Here is a 20,609-nt window from a genome sequence, read left to right on the forward strand (position 1 = left end):
GTTTTTATATCTGTAATAGATGCCGGAGTTACAAGGAGAATTTAATGTTTTATTCTTGAATCTGCTTCGAGCCACACTCCAATCCAGAAGGTGGCAGTAATGGGCCCGGAAGCTGTTTGCCAACATTCATTAACAGGAGAAGAAGAAGTACTGTTGTTAGCCTGCTATGCTAACATCCAACAGAACATGATGCTACTCGGCTAAATGCTTTCGGATCAAGTCTTCTACTACACACGTGGTTTTGTTGCGTTTATAACAATTGTCGGCAGAAGTAAAGCAAGTCGCCATCTTCCGTATTCGGTCTTCGCTGCGTTCTCGGAGAAGTTAGCTTCACTAAAGCGTTTGAATGGAAATGTCTACAATCCAGAGTTTAAGACAGTTTATCAACGAGAGGTTACAAACTGCTGCTGAAGACATATTAGGATGTTTTGAAGCGACTGTCGCAAAGTACGAGGATGAGATCGGTCGTCAGCGCAGACTGCTGGATGTAACTTTGAAACCTGTAGTAAAGCTGCAGAGAATAGGTCTGTATCACCTTAGTCAACAAACTATACACCACACTTATAATCCCTGTTAGTCTAAACACATGGGCTCTTTTATCATGACTTCTGTCCATTGTCTCCTCCAGAGCTCCCACAGCGACATGTCTGTATCAAGGAAGAGTTTCCTGCTGACCTGCTGGAGAGGAACCCCAGTCCAGACCAAGAGGAGCCAGAACCTCCACAGATTAAGGAGCAACAGGAGGAGCACTGCATCGGTCTGTCTCCTTTTGAAACCACATTTAAATTAACTCGATCTGGATTTTTCTTTGGATCTGAAGCAAATTGCACACACTCATAACTATCAGTAATCTTTCAGTTACCTACTTCTGTCTATTGTCTCCTCTAGAGCTCCCAGAGCAACACTTTCTTAAAGAGGAAGAGTTTCCATCTGACCAGCAGCTCTGGAGCCTTGAGAGGAACCCCAGTCTGGACCAAGAGGAGCCAGAACCTCCACAGATTAAAGAGGAGGAGGAGATCTGCACCAGTCTGGAAGTGGAGCAGCTTGTACTGAAGCAGGAGGATCAAGATAACCTTTTGTTGAATACTACTTTCAAGGAAAGTGACCACAGTGAACCAGAACCAAGTGACCACCAGCTCCTCTCCCACAGCTCAGCTCAGAGCCAAGATCTCAAAGGAGGCCAGCATGGAAACTCAACATCAGTTAGTAATGCTGAGCAGGCATCAGAAAAGGGATATCATGTCATCACAGTAGCAAAAGAAAGCACAAGTCCCAGTAACCTTGCATGTAGCACTACCATGTCAAAGATTGTGCAGAATATCTGCAAGAGTAAAAAGGTTTTCCAGTGTGACACTTGTGGAAAAGTCTTTAAGTGGAGGTCACTGTTAAAAATACATCTGAGAGTCCACACAGGGGAAAAAACGCATTCTTGCGAAATGTGTGCAAAATGTTTCGCAACTAGCACAAGTTTGAAGATCCACACATTATCACACACGGGCGAGAAACCTTTTTCTTGCAAAACTTGTGGGATAAGTTTTAGTGCGAGAAATACCCTTAAGAGACATGAGAGAACGCACACGGACGAGAAACCTTTTTCTTGCAAAACTTGTGGGAAATGTTATACACGTGGATGTAAGTTGAAAGTCCACTTGAGAAGCCATAAAGGTGAGGAGTCGTATCCCTGTACAACTTGTGGGGAAAGATTTGTTAGTATATCACTTCTAACCAAACATTTGAGTACCCACACATAGCAAAACTGATATTTTTATAAAATGTTGGAAAGATCTCTGACTTGCCAGTTTATACAAAGTCCACAGGAGAATACATCCAGTTGAGAAGCCACACCATGGCAACACGAGAGGGATACGATTTGCTCAAGCGTTGTCAAAAAAGTTGTTACTTAGTTATTGATTCATTAATTAGTGATACAACAGTTAGCGAAAACGACACTGGAAATGTTTCCAGGGGACCAAAAAAGTTATGAACCTAGTTGTAGTTCAATGCTTTATGAAGTTCTATCACCACTGATGAGGAGCAGACTTCAATAACTTCACAAAGCATTGAACTACAGCCAGGTTCATCACTTACATCTACACAAGAGAGATTGTCTACATTTGCATTAGCTGCATCTTTGTAACTGAATGTGGAAAATATCCCATTGAGGAGACATCACAATATCTTTGATGCAGTACATGGTCAACAACATTTGCTGAAGTACCCACGTTTCTGTTCTTCATGTGACTGTCATTGATATTTACATCTGCAAAGGAAGTGATGTTTTCACCCATGTCTCTTTGTTTATTCATTTGTCAGCAATTTATACCAAATGGTGCAGGAAGGGGACGGGGGTGAGAGAAATTGATTGGGTTAAAGTGGCAGATCCAGGATATTTTATTATCACTGAATGATGAGAGATGGTTTCAATGTGTCAGGAAAGACTGTCGATCATGATGTAAAAATCTGACATTTTTGTTGTACAGAGATTTATAAGAACACAGTATGTGGTGCAGATTATCAGATGACTTCCCTTTTTCTTTTCTCTATTTATTTCAAAAGAATAAAATCTCTATTTAATGTGTACACAGTCCTAAATGACTCTCACTGTAAATGGTTATTATTTTGTACTACGTGTATTCAATACTTCAGTGCATGTGCAGTTTATAAAAATTTTTTGAATTATGCTGATTGTATTTTATGTTTCACACATATAATCTGTGTTTGTCTGTAAATTACCAAAAAAACTCCTGGACATCACCCTGAAACTGGGTGAAAAGATGTGGCATGGGTCAGAAAAGAACTGATTACACTTTGGTGCAGAAACAGGAATTCTTTCCACTTTCTTTAGTACAGGACTGTTTTTATATCTGTAATAGATGCCGGAGTTACAAGGAGAATTTAATGTTTTATTCTCGAATCTGCTTCGAGCCACACTCCAATCCAGAAGGTGGCAGTAATGCGCCCGGAAGCTGTTTGCCAACCTTCATTATAAGGAGAAGAAGAAGTACTGTTGTTAGCCTGCTATGCTAACATCCAACAGAACATGATGCTACTCGGCTAAATGATTTCGGATCAAGTCTTCTACTACACACGTGGTTTTGTTGCGTTTATAACAATTGTCGGCAGAAGTAAAGCAAGTCGCCATCTTCCGTATTCGGTCTTCGCTGCGTTCTCAGAGAAGTTAGTTGGCTAAAGCGTTTGAATGGAAATGTCTACAATCCAGAGTTTAAGACAGTTTATCAACGAGAGGTTACAAACTGCTGCTGAAGACATATTAGGATGTTTTGAAGCGACTGTCGCAAAGTACGAGGATGAGATCGGTCGTCAGCGCAGACTGCTGGATGTAACTTTGAAACCTGTAGTAAAGCTGCAGAGAATAGGTCTGTATCACCTTAGTTAGCAAACTATACACCACACTTATAATCCCTGTTAGTCTAAACACATGGGCTCTTTTATCATGACTTCTGTCTATTGTCTCCTCCAGAGCTCCCACAGCGACATGTCTGTATCAAGGAAGAGTTTCCTGCTGACCTGCTGGAGAGGAACCCCAGTCCAGACCAAGAGGAGCCAGAACCTCCACAGATTAAGGAGCAACAGGAGGAGCACTGCATCGGTCTGTCTCCTTTTGAAACCACATTTAAATTCACTCGATCTGGATTTTTGTTTGGATATGCAGCAAATTGCACACACTCATAACTATCAGTAATCTATCAGTTACCTACTTCTGTCTATTGTCTCCTCTAGAGCTCCCAGAGCAACACTTTCTTAATAAGGAAGAGTTTCCTGCTGACCAGCAGCTCTGGAGCCTTGAGAGGAACCCCAGTCTGGACCAAGAGGAGCCAGAACCTCCACAGATTAAAGAGGAGGAGCTCTGCACCAGTCTGCAAGTAGAGCAGCTTGTACTGAAGCAGGAGGATCAAGATAACCTTTTGTTGAATCCTACTTTCAAGGAAAGTGACCACAGTGAACCAGAACCAAGTGACCACCAGCTTCTCTCCCACAGCTCAGCTCAGAGCCAAGATCTCGAAGGAGGCCAGCATGGAAACTCAACATCAGTTAGTAATGCAGAGCAGGCATCAGAAAAGGGATATCATGTCATCACAAGAGGAAAAGAAAGCACAAGTCCCAGTTACCTTGCATGTAGCACTACCATGTCAAAGATTGTGCCGAATATCTGCAAGAGTAAAAAGGTTTTCCAGTGTGACACTTGTGGAAAAGTCTTTAAGTGGAAGTCACAATTAAATGGACATCTGAAGGTGCACACAGGTGAGAAACCATATCTTTGCAAAACCTGTGGAAAAAGATTTTGTTACAAGTCAGAACTAAAAACACATTTGAGAGTCCACACAGGGGAGAAACTGCATTCTTGCAAAATGTGTGAAAAAAGTTTCACAAGTAGCACAAATTTGAAGATCCACGAGAGAACTCACACGGGCGAGAGACCTTTTTCTTGCAAAACTTGTGGGAAAAGTTTTAGGCTGAGAAATACCCTGCAGGTCCACGAGAGAACGCACACTGGCGAGAAACCTTTTTCTTGCAAAACTTGTGGGAAAAGTTTTACCCTTTTAAATACCCTGCAGGTCCACGAGAGAACGCACACGGGCGAGAAACCTTTTTCTTGCAAAACTTGTGGGAAAAGTTTTAGTGCGAGAAATACCCTGCAGAGACACGAGAGAACGCACACGGGCTTGAGACCTTTTTCTTGCAAAACTTGTGGGAGAAGTTTTACACGTGTATATAACCTGCAGGACCACGAGAGAACGCACACGGGCGAGAAACCTTTTTCTTGCAAAACTTGTGAGAGAAGTTTTAATCACAGAAGTAACCTGCACGTTCACGAGAGAACGCACACGGGTGAGAAACCTTTTTCTTGCAAAACTTGTGGGAGAAGTTTTACGCGTGTAAATTACCTGCAGGACCACGAGAGAACGCACACGGGCGAGAAACCTTTTTCTTGCAAAACTTGTGGGAGAAGTTTTAATAACAGAAGTAACATGCACGTTCACGAGAGAACGCACACGGGCGAGAAACCTTTTTCTTGCAAAACTTGTGAGAGAAGTTTTACAACTAGAATGAGTCTGCGGGTCCACGAGAGAACACACACGGGCGAGAAACCTTTTTCTTGCAAAACGTGTGGAAAAAGTTTTACAACTGCAAATATCTTGAAGATACATGAGAGAAAGCACACGGGTGAGAAACCTTATTCTTGCAAAACTAGTGGGAAAAGTTTTACACATGGATATAGTTTGAAAGTCCACCTGAGAAACCATAAAGGTGAGGAGCCGTATCCCTGTACAAGTTGTGGGGAAAGATTTGTTAGCCAATCCCTTCTAACAAAACATTTGAGTACCCACACATAGCAAAACTGATATTTTGGTAAAATGTTGGAAAGATAACTGACTTGCCAGTTTATACAAAGTCCACAGGAGAATACATCCAGTTGAGAAGCCACACCATGGCAACACGAGAGGGATAAGATTTGCTCAAGCGTTGTCAAAGAAGTTGTTACTTAGTTATTTATTCATTAATTAGTGATACAACAGTTAGCGAAAACGACACTGGAAATGTTTCCAAGGGACCAAAAAAGTGATGAACCTAGTTGTAGTTCAATGCTTTATGAAGTTCCATCACCACTGATGAGGAGCAGACTTCAATAACTTCACAAAGCATTGAACTACAGCCAGGTTCATCACTTAGATCTGCACAAGAGAGATTGTTTACATTTGCATTAGCTGCATCTCTGTAACTGAATGTGGAAAATATCCCATTGAGGAAACATCACAATATCTTTGATGCAGTACATGGTCAACAGCATTTGCTGAAGTACCCACGTTTCTGTTCTTCATGTGACTGTCATTGATATTTACATCTGCAAAGGAAGTGATGTTTTCACCCATGTCTCTTTGTTTATTCATTTATCAGCCATTTATACCAAATGGTGCAGGAAGGGGACGGGGGTGAGAGAAATTGATTGGGTTAAAGTGGCAGATCCAGGATATTTTATTATCACTGGATGATGAGAGATTGTTGTCAATGTTTCAGGAAAGACTGTTGATCATGATGTAAAAATCTGACATATTTGTGGTACAGAGATTTATAAGAACACAGAATGTGGTGCAGATTATCAGATGACTTCCCTTTTTCTATTCTCTTTTTATTACAAAACAATAAAATCTCTTGTTAATGTGTACACAGTCCTAAATGACTGTCACTGTAAATGGTTATTCTTTTGTACTACGTGTATTCAATACTTCAGTGCATGTGCAGTTTATTAAAGTTTCTTGAATTATGCTGATTGTATTTTATGTCTCACACATTTAATCTGGACATCACCATGAAACTGGGTGAAAAGATGTGGCATGGGTCAGAAAAGAACTGATTACACTTTGGTGCAGATACAGGAATTCTTACCACTTTCTTTAGTACAGGACTGTTTTTATATCTGTAATAGATGCCGGAGTCACAAGGAGAATTTAATGTTTTATTCTTGAATCTGCTTCGAGCCACACTCCAATCCAGAAGGTGGCAGTAATGCGCCCGGAAGCTGTTTACCAACCTTCATTATATGGAGAAGAAGAAGTACTGTTGTTAGCCTGCTATGCTAACATCCAACAGAACATGATGCTACTCGGCTAAATGCTTTCGGATCAAGTCTTCTACTACACACGTGGTTTTGTTGCGTTTCTAACAATTGTCGGCAGAAGTGAAGCAAGTCGCCATCTTCCGTATTCGGTCTTCGCTGCGTTCTCGGAGAAGTTAGCTTCACTAAAGCGTTTGAATGGAAATGTCTACAATCCAGAGTTTAAGACAGTTTATCAACGAGAGGTTACAAACTGCTGCTGAAGACATATTAGGATGTTTTGAAGCGACTGTCGCAAAGTACGAGGATGAGATCGGTCGTCAGCGCAGACTGCTGGATGTAACTTTGAAACCTGTAGTAAAGCTGCAGAGAATAGGTCTGTATCACCTTAGTTAGCAAACTATACACCACACTTATAATCCCTGTTAGTCTAAACACATGGGCTCTTTTATCATGACTTCTGTCCATTGTCTCCTCCAGAGCTCCCACAGCGACATGTCTGTATCAAGGAAGAGTTTCCTGCTGACCTGCTGGAGAGGAACCCCAGTCCAGACCAAGAGGAGCCAGAACCTCCACAGATTAAGGAGCAACAGGAGGAGCACTGCATCGGTCTGTCTCCTTTTGAAACCACATTTAAATTCACTCGATCTGGATTTTTGGTTGAATCTGCACCAAATTGCACACACTCATAACTATCAGTAATCTATCAGTTACCTACTTCTGTCTATTGTCTCCTCTAGAGCTCCCAGAGCAACATTTTCTTAAAGAGGAAGAGTTTCCTGCTGACCAGCAGCTCTGGAGCCTTGAGAGGAACCCCAGTCTGGACCAAGAGGAGCCAGAACCTCCACAGATTAAAGAGGAGGAGGAGCTCTGCACCAGTCTGGAAGTAGAGCAGCTTGTACTGAAGCAGGAGGATCAAGATAACCTTTTGTTGAATCCTACTTTCAAGGAAAGTGACCACAGTGAACCAGAACCAAGTGACCACCAGCTCCTCTCCCACAGCTCAGCTCAGAGCCAAGATCTCAAAGGAGGCCAGCATGGAAACTCAACATCAGTTAGTAATGCAGAGCAGGCATCAGAAAAGGAACATCATGTCATCACAAGAGCAAAAGGGAGCACAAGTCCCAGTAACCTTGCATGTAGCACTACCATGTCAAAGATTGTGCCGAACATCTGCAAGAGTAAAAAGAATTTCCAGTGTGACACTTGTGGAAAAGTCTTTAAGTGGAAGTCACTGTTAAAAAGACATTTGAGAGTCCACACAGGGGAGAAACAGCATTCTTGTGAAATGTGTGCAAAAAGTTTCAAAACTAGCACAAATTTGAAGATCCACGAGGCAACACACACGGGCAACAAACCTTTTTCTTGCAGAACTTGTGGGAAATGTTTTACGCGTGTAAATAACCTGCAGGTCCACGAGAGAACACACACGAGCGGGAAACCTTTTTCTTGCAAAACTTGTGAGAAAAGTTTTTCAACTAGACAAACACTGAAGATACACGAGAGAATGCACACAGGCGAGAAACCTTTTTCTTGCAAAACTTGTGGGAAAAGTTATACAAATAGAAAAACACTGAAGATACACGAGAGAACGCACACAGGCGAGAAACCTTTTTCTTGCAAAACTTGTGGGAAAAGTTTTAGTATGAGAAATACCCTGCAGAGACACGAGAGAACGCACACGGGCGAGAAACCTTTTTCTTGCAAAACTTGTAGGAAAAGTTTTAGTCTTAGAAGTTACCTTCAGGTCCACGAGAGAACGCACACGGGCTTGAGACCTTTTTCTTGCAAAACTTGTGGGAAAAGATTTAGGCGTGTATATACCCTACAGATCCACGAGAGAACGCACACGGGCGAGAAACCTTTTTCTTGCAAAACTTGTGGGAAAAGTTTTACGCGTGTAAATTACCTGCAGGACCACGAGAGAACTCACACGGGCGAGAAACCTTTTTCTTGCAAAACTTGTGGGAAAAGTTATACACGTGGATGTAGGTTGAAAGTCCACATGAGAAGCCATAAAGGTGAGGAGTCGTATCCATGTACAACTTGTGGGGAAAGATTTGTTAGCAAATCACTTCTAACAAAACATTTGAGTGCCCACACATAGCAACTCTGATATTTTTGTAAAATGTTGGAAACGTCTGATTTGCCAGTTTATACAAAGTCCACAGGAGAATACATCCATTTGAGAAGCCACACCATGGCAACACGAGAGGGATACGATTTGCTCAAGCGTTGTCAAAGAAGTTGTTACTTAGTTATTGATTCATTAAAACGACACTGGAAATGTTTCCAGGGGACCAAAAAAGTGATGAACCTAGTTGTAGTTCAATGCTTTATGAAGTTCCATCACCACTGATGAGGAGCAGACTTCAATAACTTCACAAAGCATTGAACTACAGCCAGGTTCATCACTTAGATCTGCACAAGAGAGATTGTCTACATTTGCATTAGCTGCATCTCTGTAACTGAATGTGGAAAATATCCCATTGAGGAGACATCACAATATCTTTGATGCAGTACATGGTCAACAACATTTGCTGAAGTACCCACGTTTCTGTTCTTCATGTGACTGTCATTGATATTTACATCTGCAAAGGAAGTGATGTTTTCACCCATGTCTCTTTGTTTATTAATTTATCAGCCATTTATCCCAAATGGTGCAGGAAGGGGACGGAGGTGAGAGAAATTTATTGGGTTAAAGTGGCAGATCCAGGATATTTTATTATCACTGAATGTTGAGAGATGGTTTCAATGTGTCAGGAAAGACTGTGGATCAAGATGTAAAAATCTGACATATTTGTGGTACAGAGATTTATAAGAACACAGTATGTGGTGCAGATTATCAGATGACTTCCCTTTTTCTTTTCTCTGTGTATTACAAAAGAATAAAATCTCTTGTTAATGTGTACACAGTCCTAAATGACTGTCACTGTAAATGGTTATTCTTTTGTACTACGTGTATTCAATACTTCAGTGCATGTGCAGTTTATTAAAGTTTCTTGAATCATGATGTATTTTATGTCTGTCACACATTTAATCTGTGTTTGTCTGTAAATTAGCAAAAAACTCCTGGACATCACCATGAAACTGGGTGAAAAGATGTGGCTTCGGCCAGAAAAGAACTGATTACACTTTGGTGCAGATACAGGAATTCTTTCCACTTTCTTTAGTACAGGACTGTTTTTATATCTCTAATAGATGCCGGAGTTACAAGGAGAATTTAATGTTTTGGTCCTCAATCTGTTTTGAGCCACACTCCAATCCACAAACGTGTGGGAAAAGTTTTACAACTAGAAATGTCCTGAAGATACACAAGAGAACGCACATTGGCGAGAGACCTTTTTCTTGCAAAACTTGTGGGAAAAGTTTTACACATGGATGAAGGTTGACAGTCCACATGAGAAGCCATAAATGTGAGGAGTCGTATCCCTGTACAACTTGTGGGGAAAGATTTGTTAGCAAATCACTTTTAACAAAACATTTGAGTACCCACACATAGCAAAACTGAAATTTTTGTAAAATGTTGGAAAGATCTCTTTCTTGCCAGTTTATACAAAGTCCACAGGAGAATACATCCAGTTGAGAAGCCACACCATGGCCACACGAGAGGGATACGATTTGCTCATGCGTTTTCAAAGAATTTGTTTCTTAATTATTTATTCATTAATTAGTGATACAACAGTTAGCGAAAACGACACTGGAAATCAATCAATCAATCAATCAAATTTTATTTGTATAGCCCATATTCACAAATCACAATTTGTCTCATAGGGCTTTAACAAGGTGTGACATCCTCTGCCCTTCACCCTCACGAATAGTAAGGAAAAACTACTAAAAAACCCTATAACAGGGTAAAAAGAAAGTAGAAACCTCAGAGAGCCACATGTGAGGGATCCCTGTCCCAGGATGGACAGAAGTGCAATAGATGTCAAGTGTAAAGGAGAACATCATCAAGATAAGGGTTTTATCAGCATTGATAAGACTAAATATTTTGAAGCAAGACTGAAGGTCAATGGATTGATGGATTATTGTCAGTAATGGTTGAGTATCTGAGGAGAAATACTATATATCAAGCAGTCCTGCTGCAATCATAGTCTATGGTCAGCTGCCACCACGATCATGATCCACCATCAAGATCGGATGCCACTATAGTCCACAGTCATTGTCCACTGTCGCCATTAGGATCCACCATCAGCTGCCACCTCGGTCGTGGTCCACCACCATTATCAGATGCCAACACGATACAGGATCCGCCATTATTATCACGATCAGCCAGCACGATACAGAATCCGCCATACTGGATCCACCATTACAATCTCTGAAACGCGATCCACAGATCATAATCCACGATGTGGCTGCGGCCGCGGCCGTGGATCTGTGGACGATAAGGCAAAGGGACTCCGGGGTAGAAGTCAAGTCAGTAACATGTATTGATGAGATATTAATTTCTTTGATGTGATAAGGAGTGAGAAGAGGAAAGAGAAGCTGGAAAGAGAAGCTCCGTGTGTCATGTGTCCCCCGACATTCTAGACCTATAGCAGCATAACTAAGAGCAGGTCTAAGACAAGTCAATGTGTCAGGAAAGACTGGATCATGATGTAAAAATCTGACATATTTGTGATACAGAGATTTATGCGAACACTGTATGTGGTGCAGATTATCAGATGACTTCCCTTTTTCTTTTCTCTTTCTATTACAAAAGAAGAAAATCTCTTGTTAATGTGTACACAGTCCTAAATGACTCACCGTAAATGGTTATTCTTTTGTACTACGTGTATTCAATACTTCAGTGCATTTGCAGTTTATTAAAGTTTCCTGAATTATGATGATTGTATTTTATGTCTGTCACACTTTTAATCTGTTTGTCTGTAAATTAGCAAAAAAACTCCTGGACATCATCATGAAACTGGGTGAAAAGATGTGGTCAGGAGATCTCGATGAAAAACATCTTACACATTTAGAGGACTAGCATTTATAAGTGTGTGTAACTTGGTGCTGCTGGATTGAATGGAAACAAGTACGATACATGGAAACACTGAAGAATACTTTGTTTTAGAATGATATCAACAAAGGAGACCGGAAGTTAAATATCCACTTCAAATCAATCAGACCGAGCTGGATATTAGAGACATGTTGCAGAGGAGTTCAGTAGAGCACATGCCTGTTTTTTATTTTTTAATTTCTAATAGCTTCTTTCAGATAGGCACTGGAGTCCAGAGGAGGTGCGGAGAATCTCCGGAGCTCGGTCTGGGAGCAGCTGTTGAAACTCTGTCGTCAAACACCAGCTAGGGGGCGCGTTTCCTTTAACTGAGAAGGACGCCAGTCTTTCCGGAAGTAGTTTTTCCCACCCCTGGCGGAAGTAAACAAAGAGTCGCAGCTGTGTGCAAATCCCAGCGGCTCGTCAGCTGTAGTTGATCTCATGTCCCGCTGATTAAACATGTCGTCGGTTCTGTGTTTCAGAAAGTTTGTGAGTGAGCGACTGATCGCTGCCGCTGAGGAAATATTAGGAGTCTTTGAACAAACAGTTCAGGTTTACGAGGAGGAGATCGAGCGTCAGCGCAGACTGCTGGAGACTAAACTACCCGAGAAAGGTTTGTAGCATCACCGTCCACTGATGGCAGGGGGTAAATGAATTGATGACAGGACTCCATCTTCTTTTTATATATTATATATAAGCTGTATTTTACGGTGGCCGAGAGAGCTGAACGCACTGCAACTCAAGAAAACACACGCACATACAGAAACGCGCTTCAAATATTAATCGCAGCACATGCAAACTCAGAAAACAATTCAATTCACCAGATCCAGATGTTTTAAATTTGGATCTACACAGCAACCGACGAATTATTCCTCGAGAAATCAATAAAAATGCAATCCTATCCTGCAGTGTTTGAGAAAAAGAAAAAACCCGAATACTGAATCCGCAGAATTTTTAGAAAAATCTTCAGATTTATACGACGTCCGTCCACCAAGTTTCGTGGTGATCAGTCCAGTAGTTTATTTTGTAATCGTGCTCACAACCCAACAAACAATCGGACACAGGTGAAAACATAACGTCATTGACGAAGTGTATTATTATTGATGATTATTATTAATTAGTGAAACAGCCAGTTTGATGGAGAGAATAATTTATGAATCTTGATTAAATTAGCAGGCATGTTTAGGGGGCTGGTATTTTTTAGTGTGTGCAATTTGGTGCAGATCAATGAATCATTCAATCAAATTTTCTTTGTATGGCCCATATTCACAAATCACAATACGCCTTGTAGGGCTTAAATAATGGGTTTGAATACACCACTGGGGGATTCATAGCTTTCCAGAGATGCTCCTCTAACCTACTGACTAAGTGCTTCTTTTTGGTTCCACTTCAGATGTCTCTCAGTCATCTTCCTGTAATGAGGAGGTTCTCCTGGGCCAACAGAGGCTCTGTGACTGTAACCAGAAGAGGAACTCCACCCTGAACCAAGGGGAGTCACAGTTTAGCGTGGATGTGGAGGAACTCTGCTCCAGTCGGGACAGAGAGCAGCTTGTACTGAAGCAGGAGACTGACTTGTTAAGACTTGCACATGAGGGAAGTGATTACACTGAAGACCAGATTCTGCTAATGGACCCTCACCAAATTCAGAATGCAGCACAAAGACAGTTGCAGACCCACCTTGCAGCTACACAAGTAAAATCAGAATCTTACACAGGGGGTTCGGGCGTATCAGTTCTAAACAGTGACCATCAGCTTTCTCACAACTCACACATAGCTAAAGACAGAGACCTTGAAAGAGGACACCAGGAGAAAGCGAGTTCTCATCAGACACCAGAGAACAAACATTTCAAATGCATGCTTTGCTCTGAGGAGTTTAATGATTTCTTAAAGTTCAAATTTCACTCGAGGACCCACACTGGTGAAAAACGTTTTAAATGTGGCACCTGTGGGAAAGGGTTCAAATGTCAATCAAACCACATCAGTCATATGAGAACTCACTCCGGCGAGAGGCCGCACAACTGCGTCACTTGTGGGAAAACTTTCACCCGTAGAGCCGACCTGAGGAGGCACAACCGAACTCACACGGGGGAGAAGCCGTACAGCTGCATCTTCTGCGGGAATAAGTTTTCTCATCACTCGTCTCTCACTAATCACGTCCGGGTGCATACAGGGGAAAAGCCGTATAAATGTATTTGGTGTGGGAAGAGGTTTGCTATCAACACAACGTTGAAAATACACACCCGAGTCCATACAGGGGAGAAGCCGTACACATGCAACCTCTGTGGGAGGAATTTCGCTCATAACACGGGGCTAAGATTACACAGAAGGACTCACGCTGGGGAAAAACAACAGAGCTGAAATACTTTGTGTGGAATGGCTCCTAAAAGTTCAAAACTTGAAACTGGGATTCAACTTGAACAGCTTATTTATCGCCTTTTGTCATTTTCCTTTTCTACTAAAGCATAACTTGCAGATTAATAAGTATACTTGTGAGTAATGGTGCAAATATTATTGTATCATTTTACATTAAATATGCATCTTTGCATTGTTTCCCAGATCTAATGTCATATCATCACGTTCACAAACCTGTTTAGAATCTCTACTGTGTAAGAGTGAAAATTATTTAAATATATAACGTGTTCAGCATGAACTATGGAAATGTTAAGATATAAAAAATAAAGACTAAAGTATTTCACTTTCGGTCACCTTGTCTTTCTCTGAATCTAAACTGGAAATTGATAATTATAATTAGAGTTTGCAACTTTTAACAGTGTGTTCGCTCATCTTAAAAATACAAGTTGGAGAGTCTTTTGTTTTTAATTCAAAATTCCTCTGTCTTTTCTATTCAGTCTTTACTTGTTTGAAGGCGACATCATTGTTATTAATTGTAGCAGTCCTGCACATCTTGTTTTTCCATATCTTTGAAACAACTATAGTCATCAGTGTCCAATAAAATTCTGGTTGGGACCTGGGCTTTTTTCCTCCTGTGCAAACACAGCAAATTTACAAACAAACTGATTTACAGTTTAAGTTGATGTTAAAACCATTTCCCCTGGAACATCATGTGACCTTCAACGTTTAAATGCAGATGTTTGATGGTTTCATCTTTGTAAAAAAGCCTTCAATGGGAAACTTTTAGTTTTAGTAACGAAGCAGCTCCATTAGACAACAGCTCAGACTGCCAGTCTACCCACAGAAACTAAGCAGGAATACTATTACTACATATACTTTTACTTGGAAATCAGAGGGATCTAAGTTTGTATGGGGGGAAAGTGCCAACGTACAAGACACTGCAGAGTTTGAAGTATTTGAAATATTTTTTTGAAGACATCTCAAGGGGTTGATATCAGTGAGACAGACAAATTAGCATAACATATTATAAACACGAGAAACTAGATAAGATATGTGTAATATGAACAGTGGACATTTACAATTGGATGTAAAATAAACCAATAAGATTAATTGTATAAGATGTTTTGTCATATGAATTGCACGACACATGATTTAATAAATGGGAATAAAGTATCGTGCTTGTTTCAAGGGGGAAACATATCGAGACGGAACCACTTCCTCCCTGGACCGGATATCCGGTTGTAGGTGTGTGGATTTGTGTTTAACCAACAAGTAAATAATGAGAATACAAAACAGAAATGTTCGGCTTTAGCTCGGTTTCTGCGTCACTTCATCTCTAATATACTCTTCTCTGTATCAATGGCTCCTTATTATTGTGCCGTGTGTCGGCAAACTACATTCGCCGGGAAGGGACACATCTTCGGGAAAAGTCACCAGAGCCGATTGAGAGTGGTTCTTCTCAAATTCTTAGAGAAAGTAAGTGGTTTGATTCGAAGCGATTCGCGCTGATGCCGAACATTTTCAGTCACATTTGTTCTATTTCCAGCCACTTTGTGGATCTACATGAATGCTAGCCCTGATGCTAGCCCCGATGCTAAGTCAACATACGTCACTTATGACGTTTGTTGACTTTTAAGTGCACAAAATGGCCACTGTGAGCCGCATCAGGGACATTGGGGACCAGCCTAATAAAAAAAGTTCACAATTTGACCAACAGTAGATTATAGAGAAGTGAAATGAGGTAATTTATATTCACATATAAACATATAAGCTTACGTGTTCCGGTTGGGAATTCTACTGGAACTGTAATGAGTCACTGTGAGACCTTAAAAGGATCCAGAGTTGCACTATTAGATTATTTATTTCACACCAATATTTGCAGTGTTCATTTATACGATCTAAGGTGTTTTATTCATGAACTCCATCTTGTATTTCCTGTATTGCTCATGATACATACATATAAGGTTATATGATGTTTGTACCACAGCCCACATGCATTTTAACATTTCATTCATGTATTTTTGAATTTGTGTTGTGTGAAATAAACTATACTACACTATAAACCAATGTGATAAAACAACAAAGCAAATTACAGACAAAGAAGTGACAAAATCCACATTGAACCTTTCTGAATTTAGGGTTTATTGCAGAGCTGTAGTATTAGAGTAGACTGCTTCAGATTTAATCAGAGCTAAAGTCCAACCACCATGTTTATCTATGCTTCCTGTGTTTGTTCCACTCTCTCTGTACCAGGTGAAGGAAGCTCGCCGCACACTTAAAAAGCCCCAAGTAGAAAAGTTTGACTGCAGCCAGCACCCGCAGACATTCTGGTGCTACTGCTGTGGGCTCGAAGTAGACAGAAATGTTACAGACGGCAACATGACGGTGCTGTACGGAGGCTTGTTGGAACACATGGCCACGTAAGTTTTATCAAATTAACTATTTTAAAAAATTTGATTTTTAATATGTAAATTGCATGATCAACCTTTCAAATGTACTTGGTTTCAGCCCAGCACACAGGAAGAATACACACAAGTTCTGGTGGGAAAATAAAGCCGACCCCAAGCTTCGAGACAAGGTCATCATCACAGAGGAGGAAACTGAAAGGTAGTTCTCCGAGAGCTAAAAGTCAATATCAGTGACGATTTTTAAGGAAAATAAAAGATTGTCTTCATGGATCACTGTTTGCTTTTGTTTAGGTTTAAAGCTGAGCTGCCACAAGTTTTGGAATCATTTGTGGAGGAGGAGGATGAATTCATTAAACAGGTAACTGTTTATGCACTTGACATTAACTTTGATGACAAATAATATAGTCTACAGCAGTGGTGGCAGCTCTGACACTGCCACTAGCATTCCTAAATAGTGTCTAAGAAATGTTATTTCACCCAAACGTGAAATCTGTTCATGGAAATCTATTTTTTCTTTTCATGGCTTAAGCAAGCTGATCGTATCCGGGCCCAGGAGAAGCATCGTCAAGAGGTCCTTCAGTCTCTATTAGAGGTTTGTTTTCCAGGGATGCAGTGGCAGTATCCATCACTACAGCCTTGACTGTTGCTATTTGTGGTTTTGAGTTGCATGTAAGATGAGAAAAGTCCTAATTGTCCAACTAAATCATTGTGAGTGTAACTGAAAAAATGTGTAGCTGGGGAAACCTTGTGTTTTTTGGAGGTCAGGGTGGTTTAATGACTAACTAATTTCAGGTTAGGGTTATAATTAGATGGAGATGGGGAAAAAATAATGTTGTGTTAACATTTGGGGCAAAGTAGTGTGTGAGGAGTGTGATGATAAAAGCTGAGATAAAGATGGTTAGTGGTCAGACTTCCCCTGTGAACCACTGTTGGCATTTCCTGAATCACTATCAGCGTGACGCAGACCTGGAGTCGTTCAATGGTCCCAATGGCACAGACATGTCTGCGGAGGACTCTGTCAGGTAACACTTTGTCTACCTGGGACATATCATCCTCTCTTCGCATTGGGTCATCAATGTAATTTGAATTACTTCACTTTGTTCTGGGTTCATCTTGTTCTCTGGGGAACAGCTCACAGTTTACATCTCAGGGATCAGACCGGCAGCCGGGGAGCAGCTTTGTCGAGTCAATGGTCAAAGCACCGTGGGCGGTAGCAGGACAGGGCCTGACTTTCATCGGCCATCAGGTAGGACACCCGTCAGTCAGAAAGTCTTTCATGAGTGACTGCTTTCTTTTGTACACAAACACAATGACCTCCTTTGATGTCTGTTACAGGATTCAGCAAACAGAGGAAATGTTCACACAGGTACAGTGATGCATGAATTTCAGTATCTAAACTTAGCTCTATATTTGTATTAGTCCAATAACATACATTGTGGAAATGGAATAATGTGGGGTGTCTCTTCTGGGTGTCAAAAAAAATTTAAAGATTTCATGTTTGACAAATGTTTTTATAATTTGAAATCACATTTTCTCATTATTATAAACTATAAAAACCCTTATTTTGAATTCAAGTTTTTAAGAGTAAATTTTCCAGATGACTCTCGACTGTTGAGGAGTTCTGTCGATGTATATTTTGTCTTAGTTAATATTAGGATTATTCTGAAAACATTACAATACATCCTGTATGATCCTGAAAAGAATGTGCCTTTCATTCAACAAAGTAATTCAAATCTTACTGTGTTTCCCATGTTTTAAAGCTTGGAAGAAACCCAGTGTCTCCAGTAGTTACCAGCTCAGTTCACCTGTTATATGTGTTTTGAAAAGTGTCCTGACTGTGTTGTAGGCGGTGTCCCACCTTGGCTCCAGGACGATCCTTTGGAGGGGCCCTCTGGGGCTAAAGCACATCCAGAGATCGGCCCATCGCTCCAAGGGTTCCTCAAACAGAGTAGGAGTCATTTTGAATAACTTATCAGCAGTTTGTTCCATCCTTGTTTATCATTTCCATGAGACCTGACAAATCATGTGTTACTGAATGCTGTGATATCACTCGTGGTAACCAGGAAGCTTTTATTATTTATCACTCATCTTGTGGTTTGATGTTTAAGTGACTTTTGTGTCTGTGTCAAATGTTAAATCACATAAATTAATATTTTTTTAAAAAATCGTGGCACTTAAGTATCAACATTTTGATAATACTGGTCATTTTAATTTTCTCAAGTCTCAGTGATGCAGAGCTTTTATCCATGTAGACTTGTGTAGAATGAAAATAAATGAATTTGATGATTGAAAATGATCTCATCTGTCTTTTGCCAGAGGAGCAAGAGAAGCTGAGGAAGCTTCCCCCGAACAGAGTCGGGGCCAACTTTGATCACAGCTCACAGACGGACGCCAACTGGCTTCCCTCTTTCGGAAGAGTGTGGAACAGCGGCCGACGCTGGCAGTCCAGGTGAGGTCACACAACCCGTCACTACACATAAGACTCATACAGAACGATTGTAAACCATGTAAAAAACAAATTAACTCCATCACATTCATTATACACACACACAGGCCTTAACCCTGTCGTTTTAATATATATGCCAGAGTTGACCTCAAAGCAAACATTCCATCTGTTGTCCTAATGTTAAAAAGGCACAAATTCAATTTTTTTTGTTATGTACATTAACTTCACTGCTCTTTGCAAACATATGGGACTTTTTCTTTCTCACAACAGGGACCAATTCAGAGAAGAAGAAGGGAAGAAGAAGAGACCGAAGAGGAAGCGGGAGCAGAACTCAGATGGGTCAAAGAAAAGTAAAACATCTGGACAGCTGACAAACTCTGACGGCACTTAAAACTGAGTGAAGGGATGTGTATATAGTTCATGTAGTTTGCAGGAGGTGGATGAGGTTTTATACCGTGTTTCTCTGAGAAGTTGAACCTGCCTTGATAGACACCTTTGTCAAAAAAAGTCTTTATAACATAATGGCATTCCACATATATACCCAATGGGCACTGTTGAATGTATTATGTTAACAGTGATTCCAGGACTCAGATCTTCAAGTTACTTTACTACGGCTCTTTGAACTGTGAGGACAATGTGATCAGCAGGGGGCGCAAGACACTGTTCTGACAAAGGCACCTGCTGTGTGTTCAGAGAAGAGTCGACATGGAGGGAATCTGTTGAAGGATGTAAACAGAAAACAGACACGTGCTCCTCGGAAAGTCCTGTTTCCCCACTTGTGAAGTCGTTGCTGTTCTGATTTCACCGTGTTCACGTGCTTTGAAGTCAGAATGTGGAAGTAAACACGGACGCAGTAAACAAAATGTTTGTTATTTATGTGTTTGGAGCGTTTGAACAACACATTAAATGTCTCTGCCACAGTTTACCACATAGCAGATACAGTACAGGTCGTTTACACACTGGAGGACGACTCGCCTGTGGACACTAGGAATGTTTAGCCACTGATTAACTTTAAGGTTTAAGGCTGATTAAGGTTCTGCTTGACGTAGACTGAAGTGTTCCCATGTCTCAGATACATTTCACCCATTATTAATTCTACCCAACACAAATCTCAAGACTCCCACTTTATGAAGTCAAGTTGGTTTCCACTAATATCTGTGTACTTCATGTGTTCAGTCTTGAATTTGAAGAGGAATCTGAAGAATCTGTGGAAAAAAGATTTTGAATCTGTTAATCCAATGTAATATATTGATTTTAACAGGAAAGCAGGAAGAGAAAATGTCTGCTTTGTCTCAATGTCAGCGTATTATGTAAAAGTAAATCTGTGGTTAAGGAGAACGGCCTTTAACTCTCAAAGCTTTAGGTTATTAATGTGTATATATAAATAATTTTGTATATGTGTAAATAAATTATCAGTACCAAATGTCTTGAAGAAATTAAATTAGTTTTGTTCTTATTTAATGCAAATGTCTGAATCTGAACCACACATAGCTCTGATATAAGCAGACACACAAACATTGACTGGAACATGATGACATTACAACCCTTGTTGCATTCTGCCATCATATCGTCCTTCATATACTTACACCATTACATTTCTATATTATTGAGTAGGTAAAATATAAATTAGCAGTATTTGCATTAGTATTTGTTGTGAATTAACTTCTTTAAGTATTTGATTTCTTGACATACTGTATGTTTGATGCACTTATGCAGAATTTGTCTTTACTAAACTTTATGACGTGCTGCATGTTCCAAAACCAATACTGCCATCAAGTGGCCATTTATGTAATTGCACCGATAAAACTACACATTTGTTCGCTATAAATTCTATTTTTTATACCT

The 20,609-nt window shown here is 40.4% G+C and overlaps 5 protein-coding genes across 5 annotated transcripts; all 5 read left to right on the forward strand.

Moving 5' to 3' along the window:
- The first annotated feature begins 115 nt into the window (after positions 1–115).
- Positions 116–2,680, forward strand: LOC124852481 (zinc finger and SCAN domain-containing protein 2-like). The gene is made up of 3 exons (XM_047341472.1): positions 116–524; positions 629–757; positions 889–2,680. Exons 1-3 carry the CDS (start codon positions 347–349, stop codon positions 1,749–1,751), a joined length of 1,170 nt encoding a protein of 389 aa, XP_047197428.1. The 5' UTR covers positions 116–346; the 3' UTR covers positions 1,752–2,680.
- Positions 2,681–3,037: 357 nt separating this feature from the next.
- LOC124852477 (oocyte zinc finger protein XlCOF22-like) lies at positions 3,038–6,287 on the forward strand. Its single transcript, XM_047341466.1, has 3 exons — positions 3,038–3,377; positions 3,482–3,610; positions 3,742–6,287. Exons 1-3 carry the CDS (start codon positions 3,200–3,202, stop codon positions 5,355–5,357), a joined length of 1,923 nt encoding a protein of 640 aa, XP_047197422.1. The 5' UTR covers positions 3,038–3,199; the 3' UTR covers positions 5,358–6,287.
- Positions 6,288–6,546: 259 nt separating this feature from the next.
- LOC118099863 (oocyte zinc finger protein XlCOF22-like) lies at positions 6,547–9,590 on the forward strand. Its single transcript, XM_047341467.1, has 3 exons — positions 6,547–6,953; positions 7,058–7,186; positions 7,318–9,590. The coding sequence occupies exons 1-3, from the start codon at positions 6,776–6,778 to the stop codon at positions 8,682–8,684; spliced, it is 1,674 nt and encodes a 557-aa protein (XP_047197423.1). The 5' UTR covers positions 6,547–6,775; the 3' UTR covers positions 8,685–9,590.
- Positions 9,591–11,915: 2,325 nt separating this feature from the next.
- On the forward strand, positions 11,916–14,253 carry LOC124852482 (zinc finger protein 251-like). The gene is made up of 2 exons (XM_047341473.1): positions 11,916–12,171; positions 12,952–14,253. Exons 1-2 carry the CDS (start codon positions 12,018–12,020, stop codon positions 13,914–13,916), a joined length of 1,119 nt encoding a protein of 372 aa, XP_047197429.1. The 5' UTR covers positions 11,916–12,017; the 3' UTR covers positions 13,917–14,253.
- An 867-nt stretch (positions 14,254–15,120) lies between these two features.
- cenatac (centrosomal AT-AC splicing factor) lies at positions 15,121–20,200 on the forward strand. The gene is made up of 11 exons (XM_047341474.1): positions 15,121–15,386; positions 16,164–16,330; positions 16,419–16,517; positions 16,610–16,676; positions 16,848–16,910; positions 17,273–17,340; positions 17,450–17,564; positions 17,654–17,684; positions 18,165–18,266; positions 18,635–18,767; positions 19,035–20,200. Exons 1-11 carry the CDS (start codon positions 15,270–15,272, stop codon positions 19,153–19,155), a joined length of 1,083 nt encoding a protein of 360 aa, XP_047197430.1. The 5' UTR covers positions 15,121–15,269; the 3' UTR covers positions 19,156–20,200.
- Positions 20,201–20,609: the final 409 nt, after the last annotated feature.

Source organism: Hippoglossus stenolepis, chromosome 9, assembly GCF_022539355.2.
Source record: "Hippoglossus stenolepis isolate QCI-W04-F060 chromosome 9, HSTE1.2, whole genome shotgun sequence".
Lineage (NCBI taxonomy): Eukaryota > Metazoa > Chordata > Actinopteri > Pleuronectiformes > Pleuronectidae > Hippoglossus > Hippoglossus stenolepis.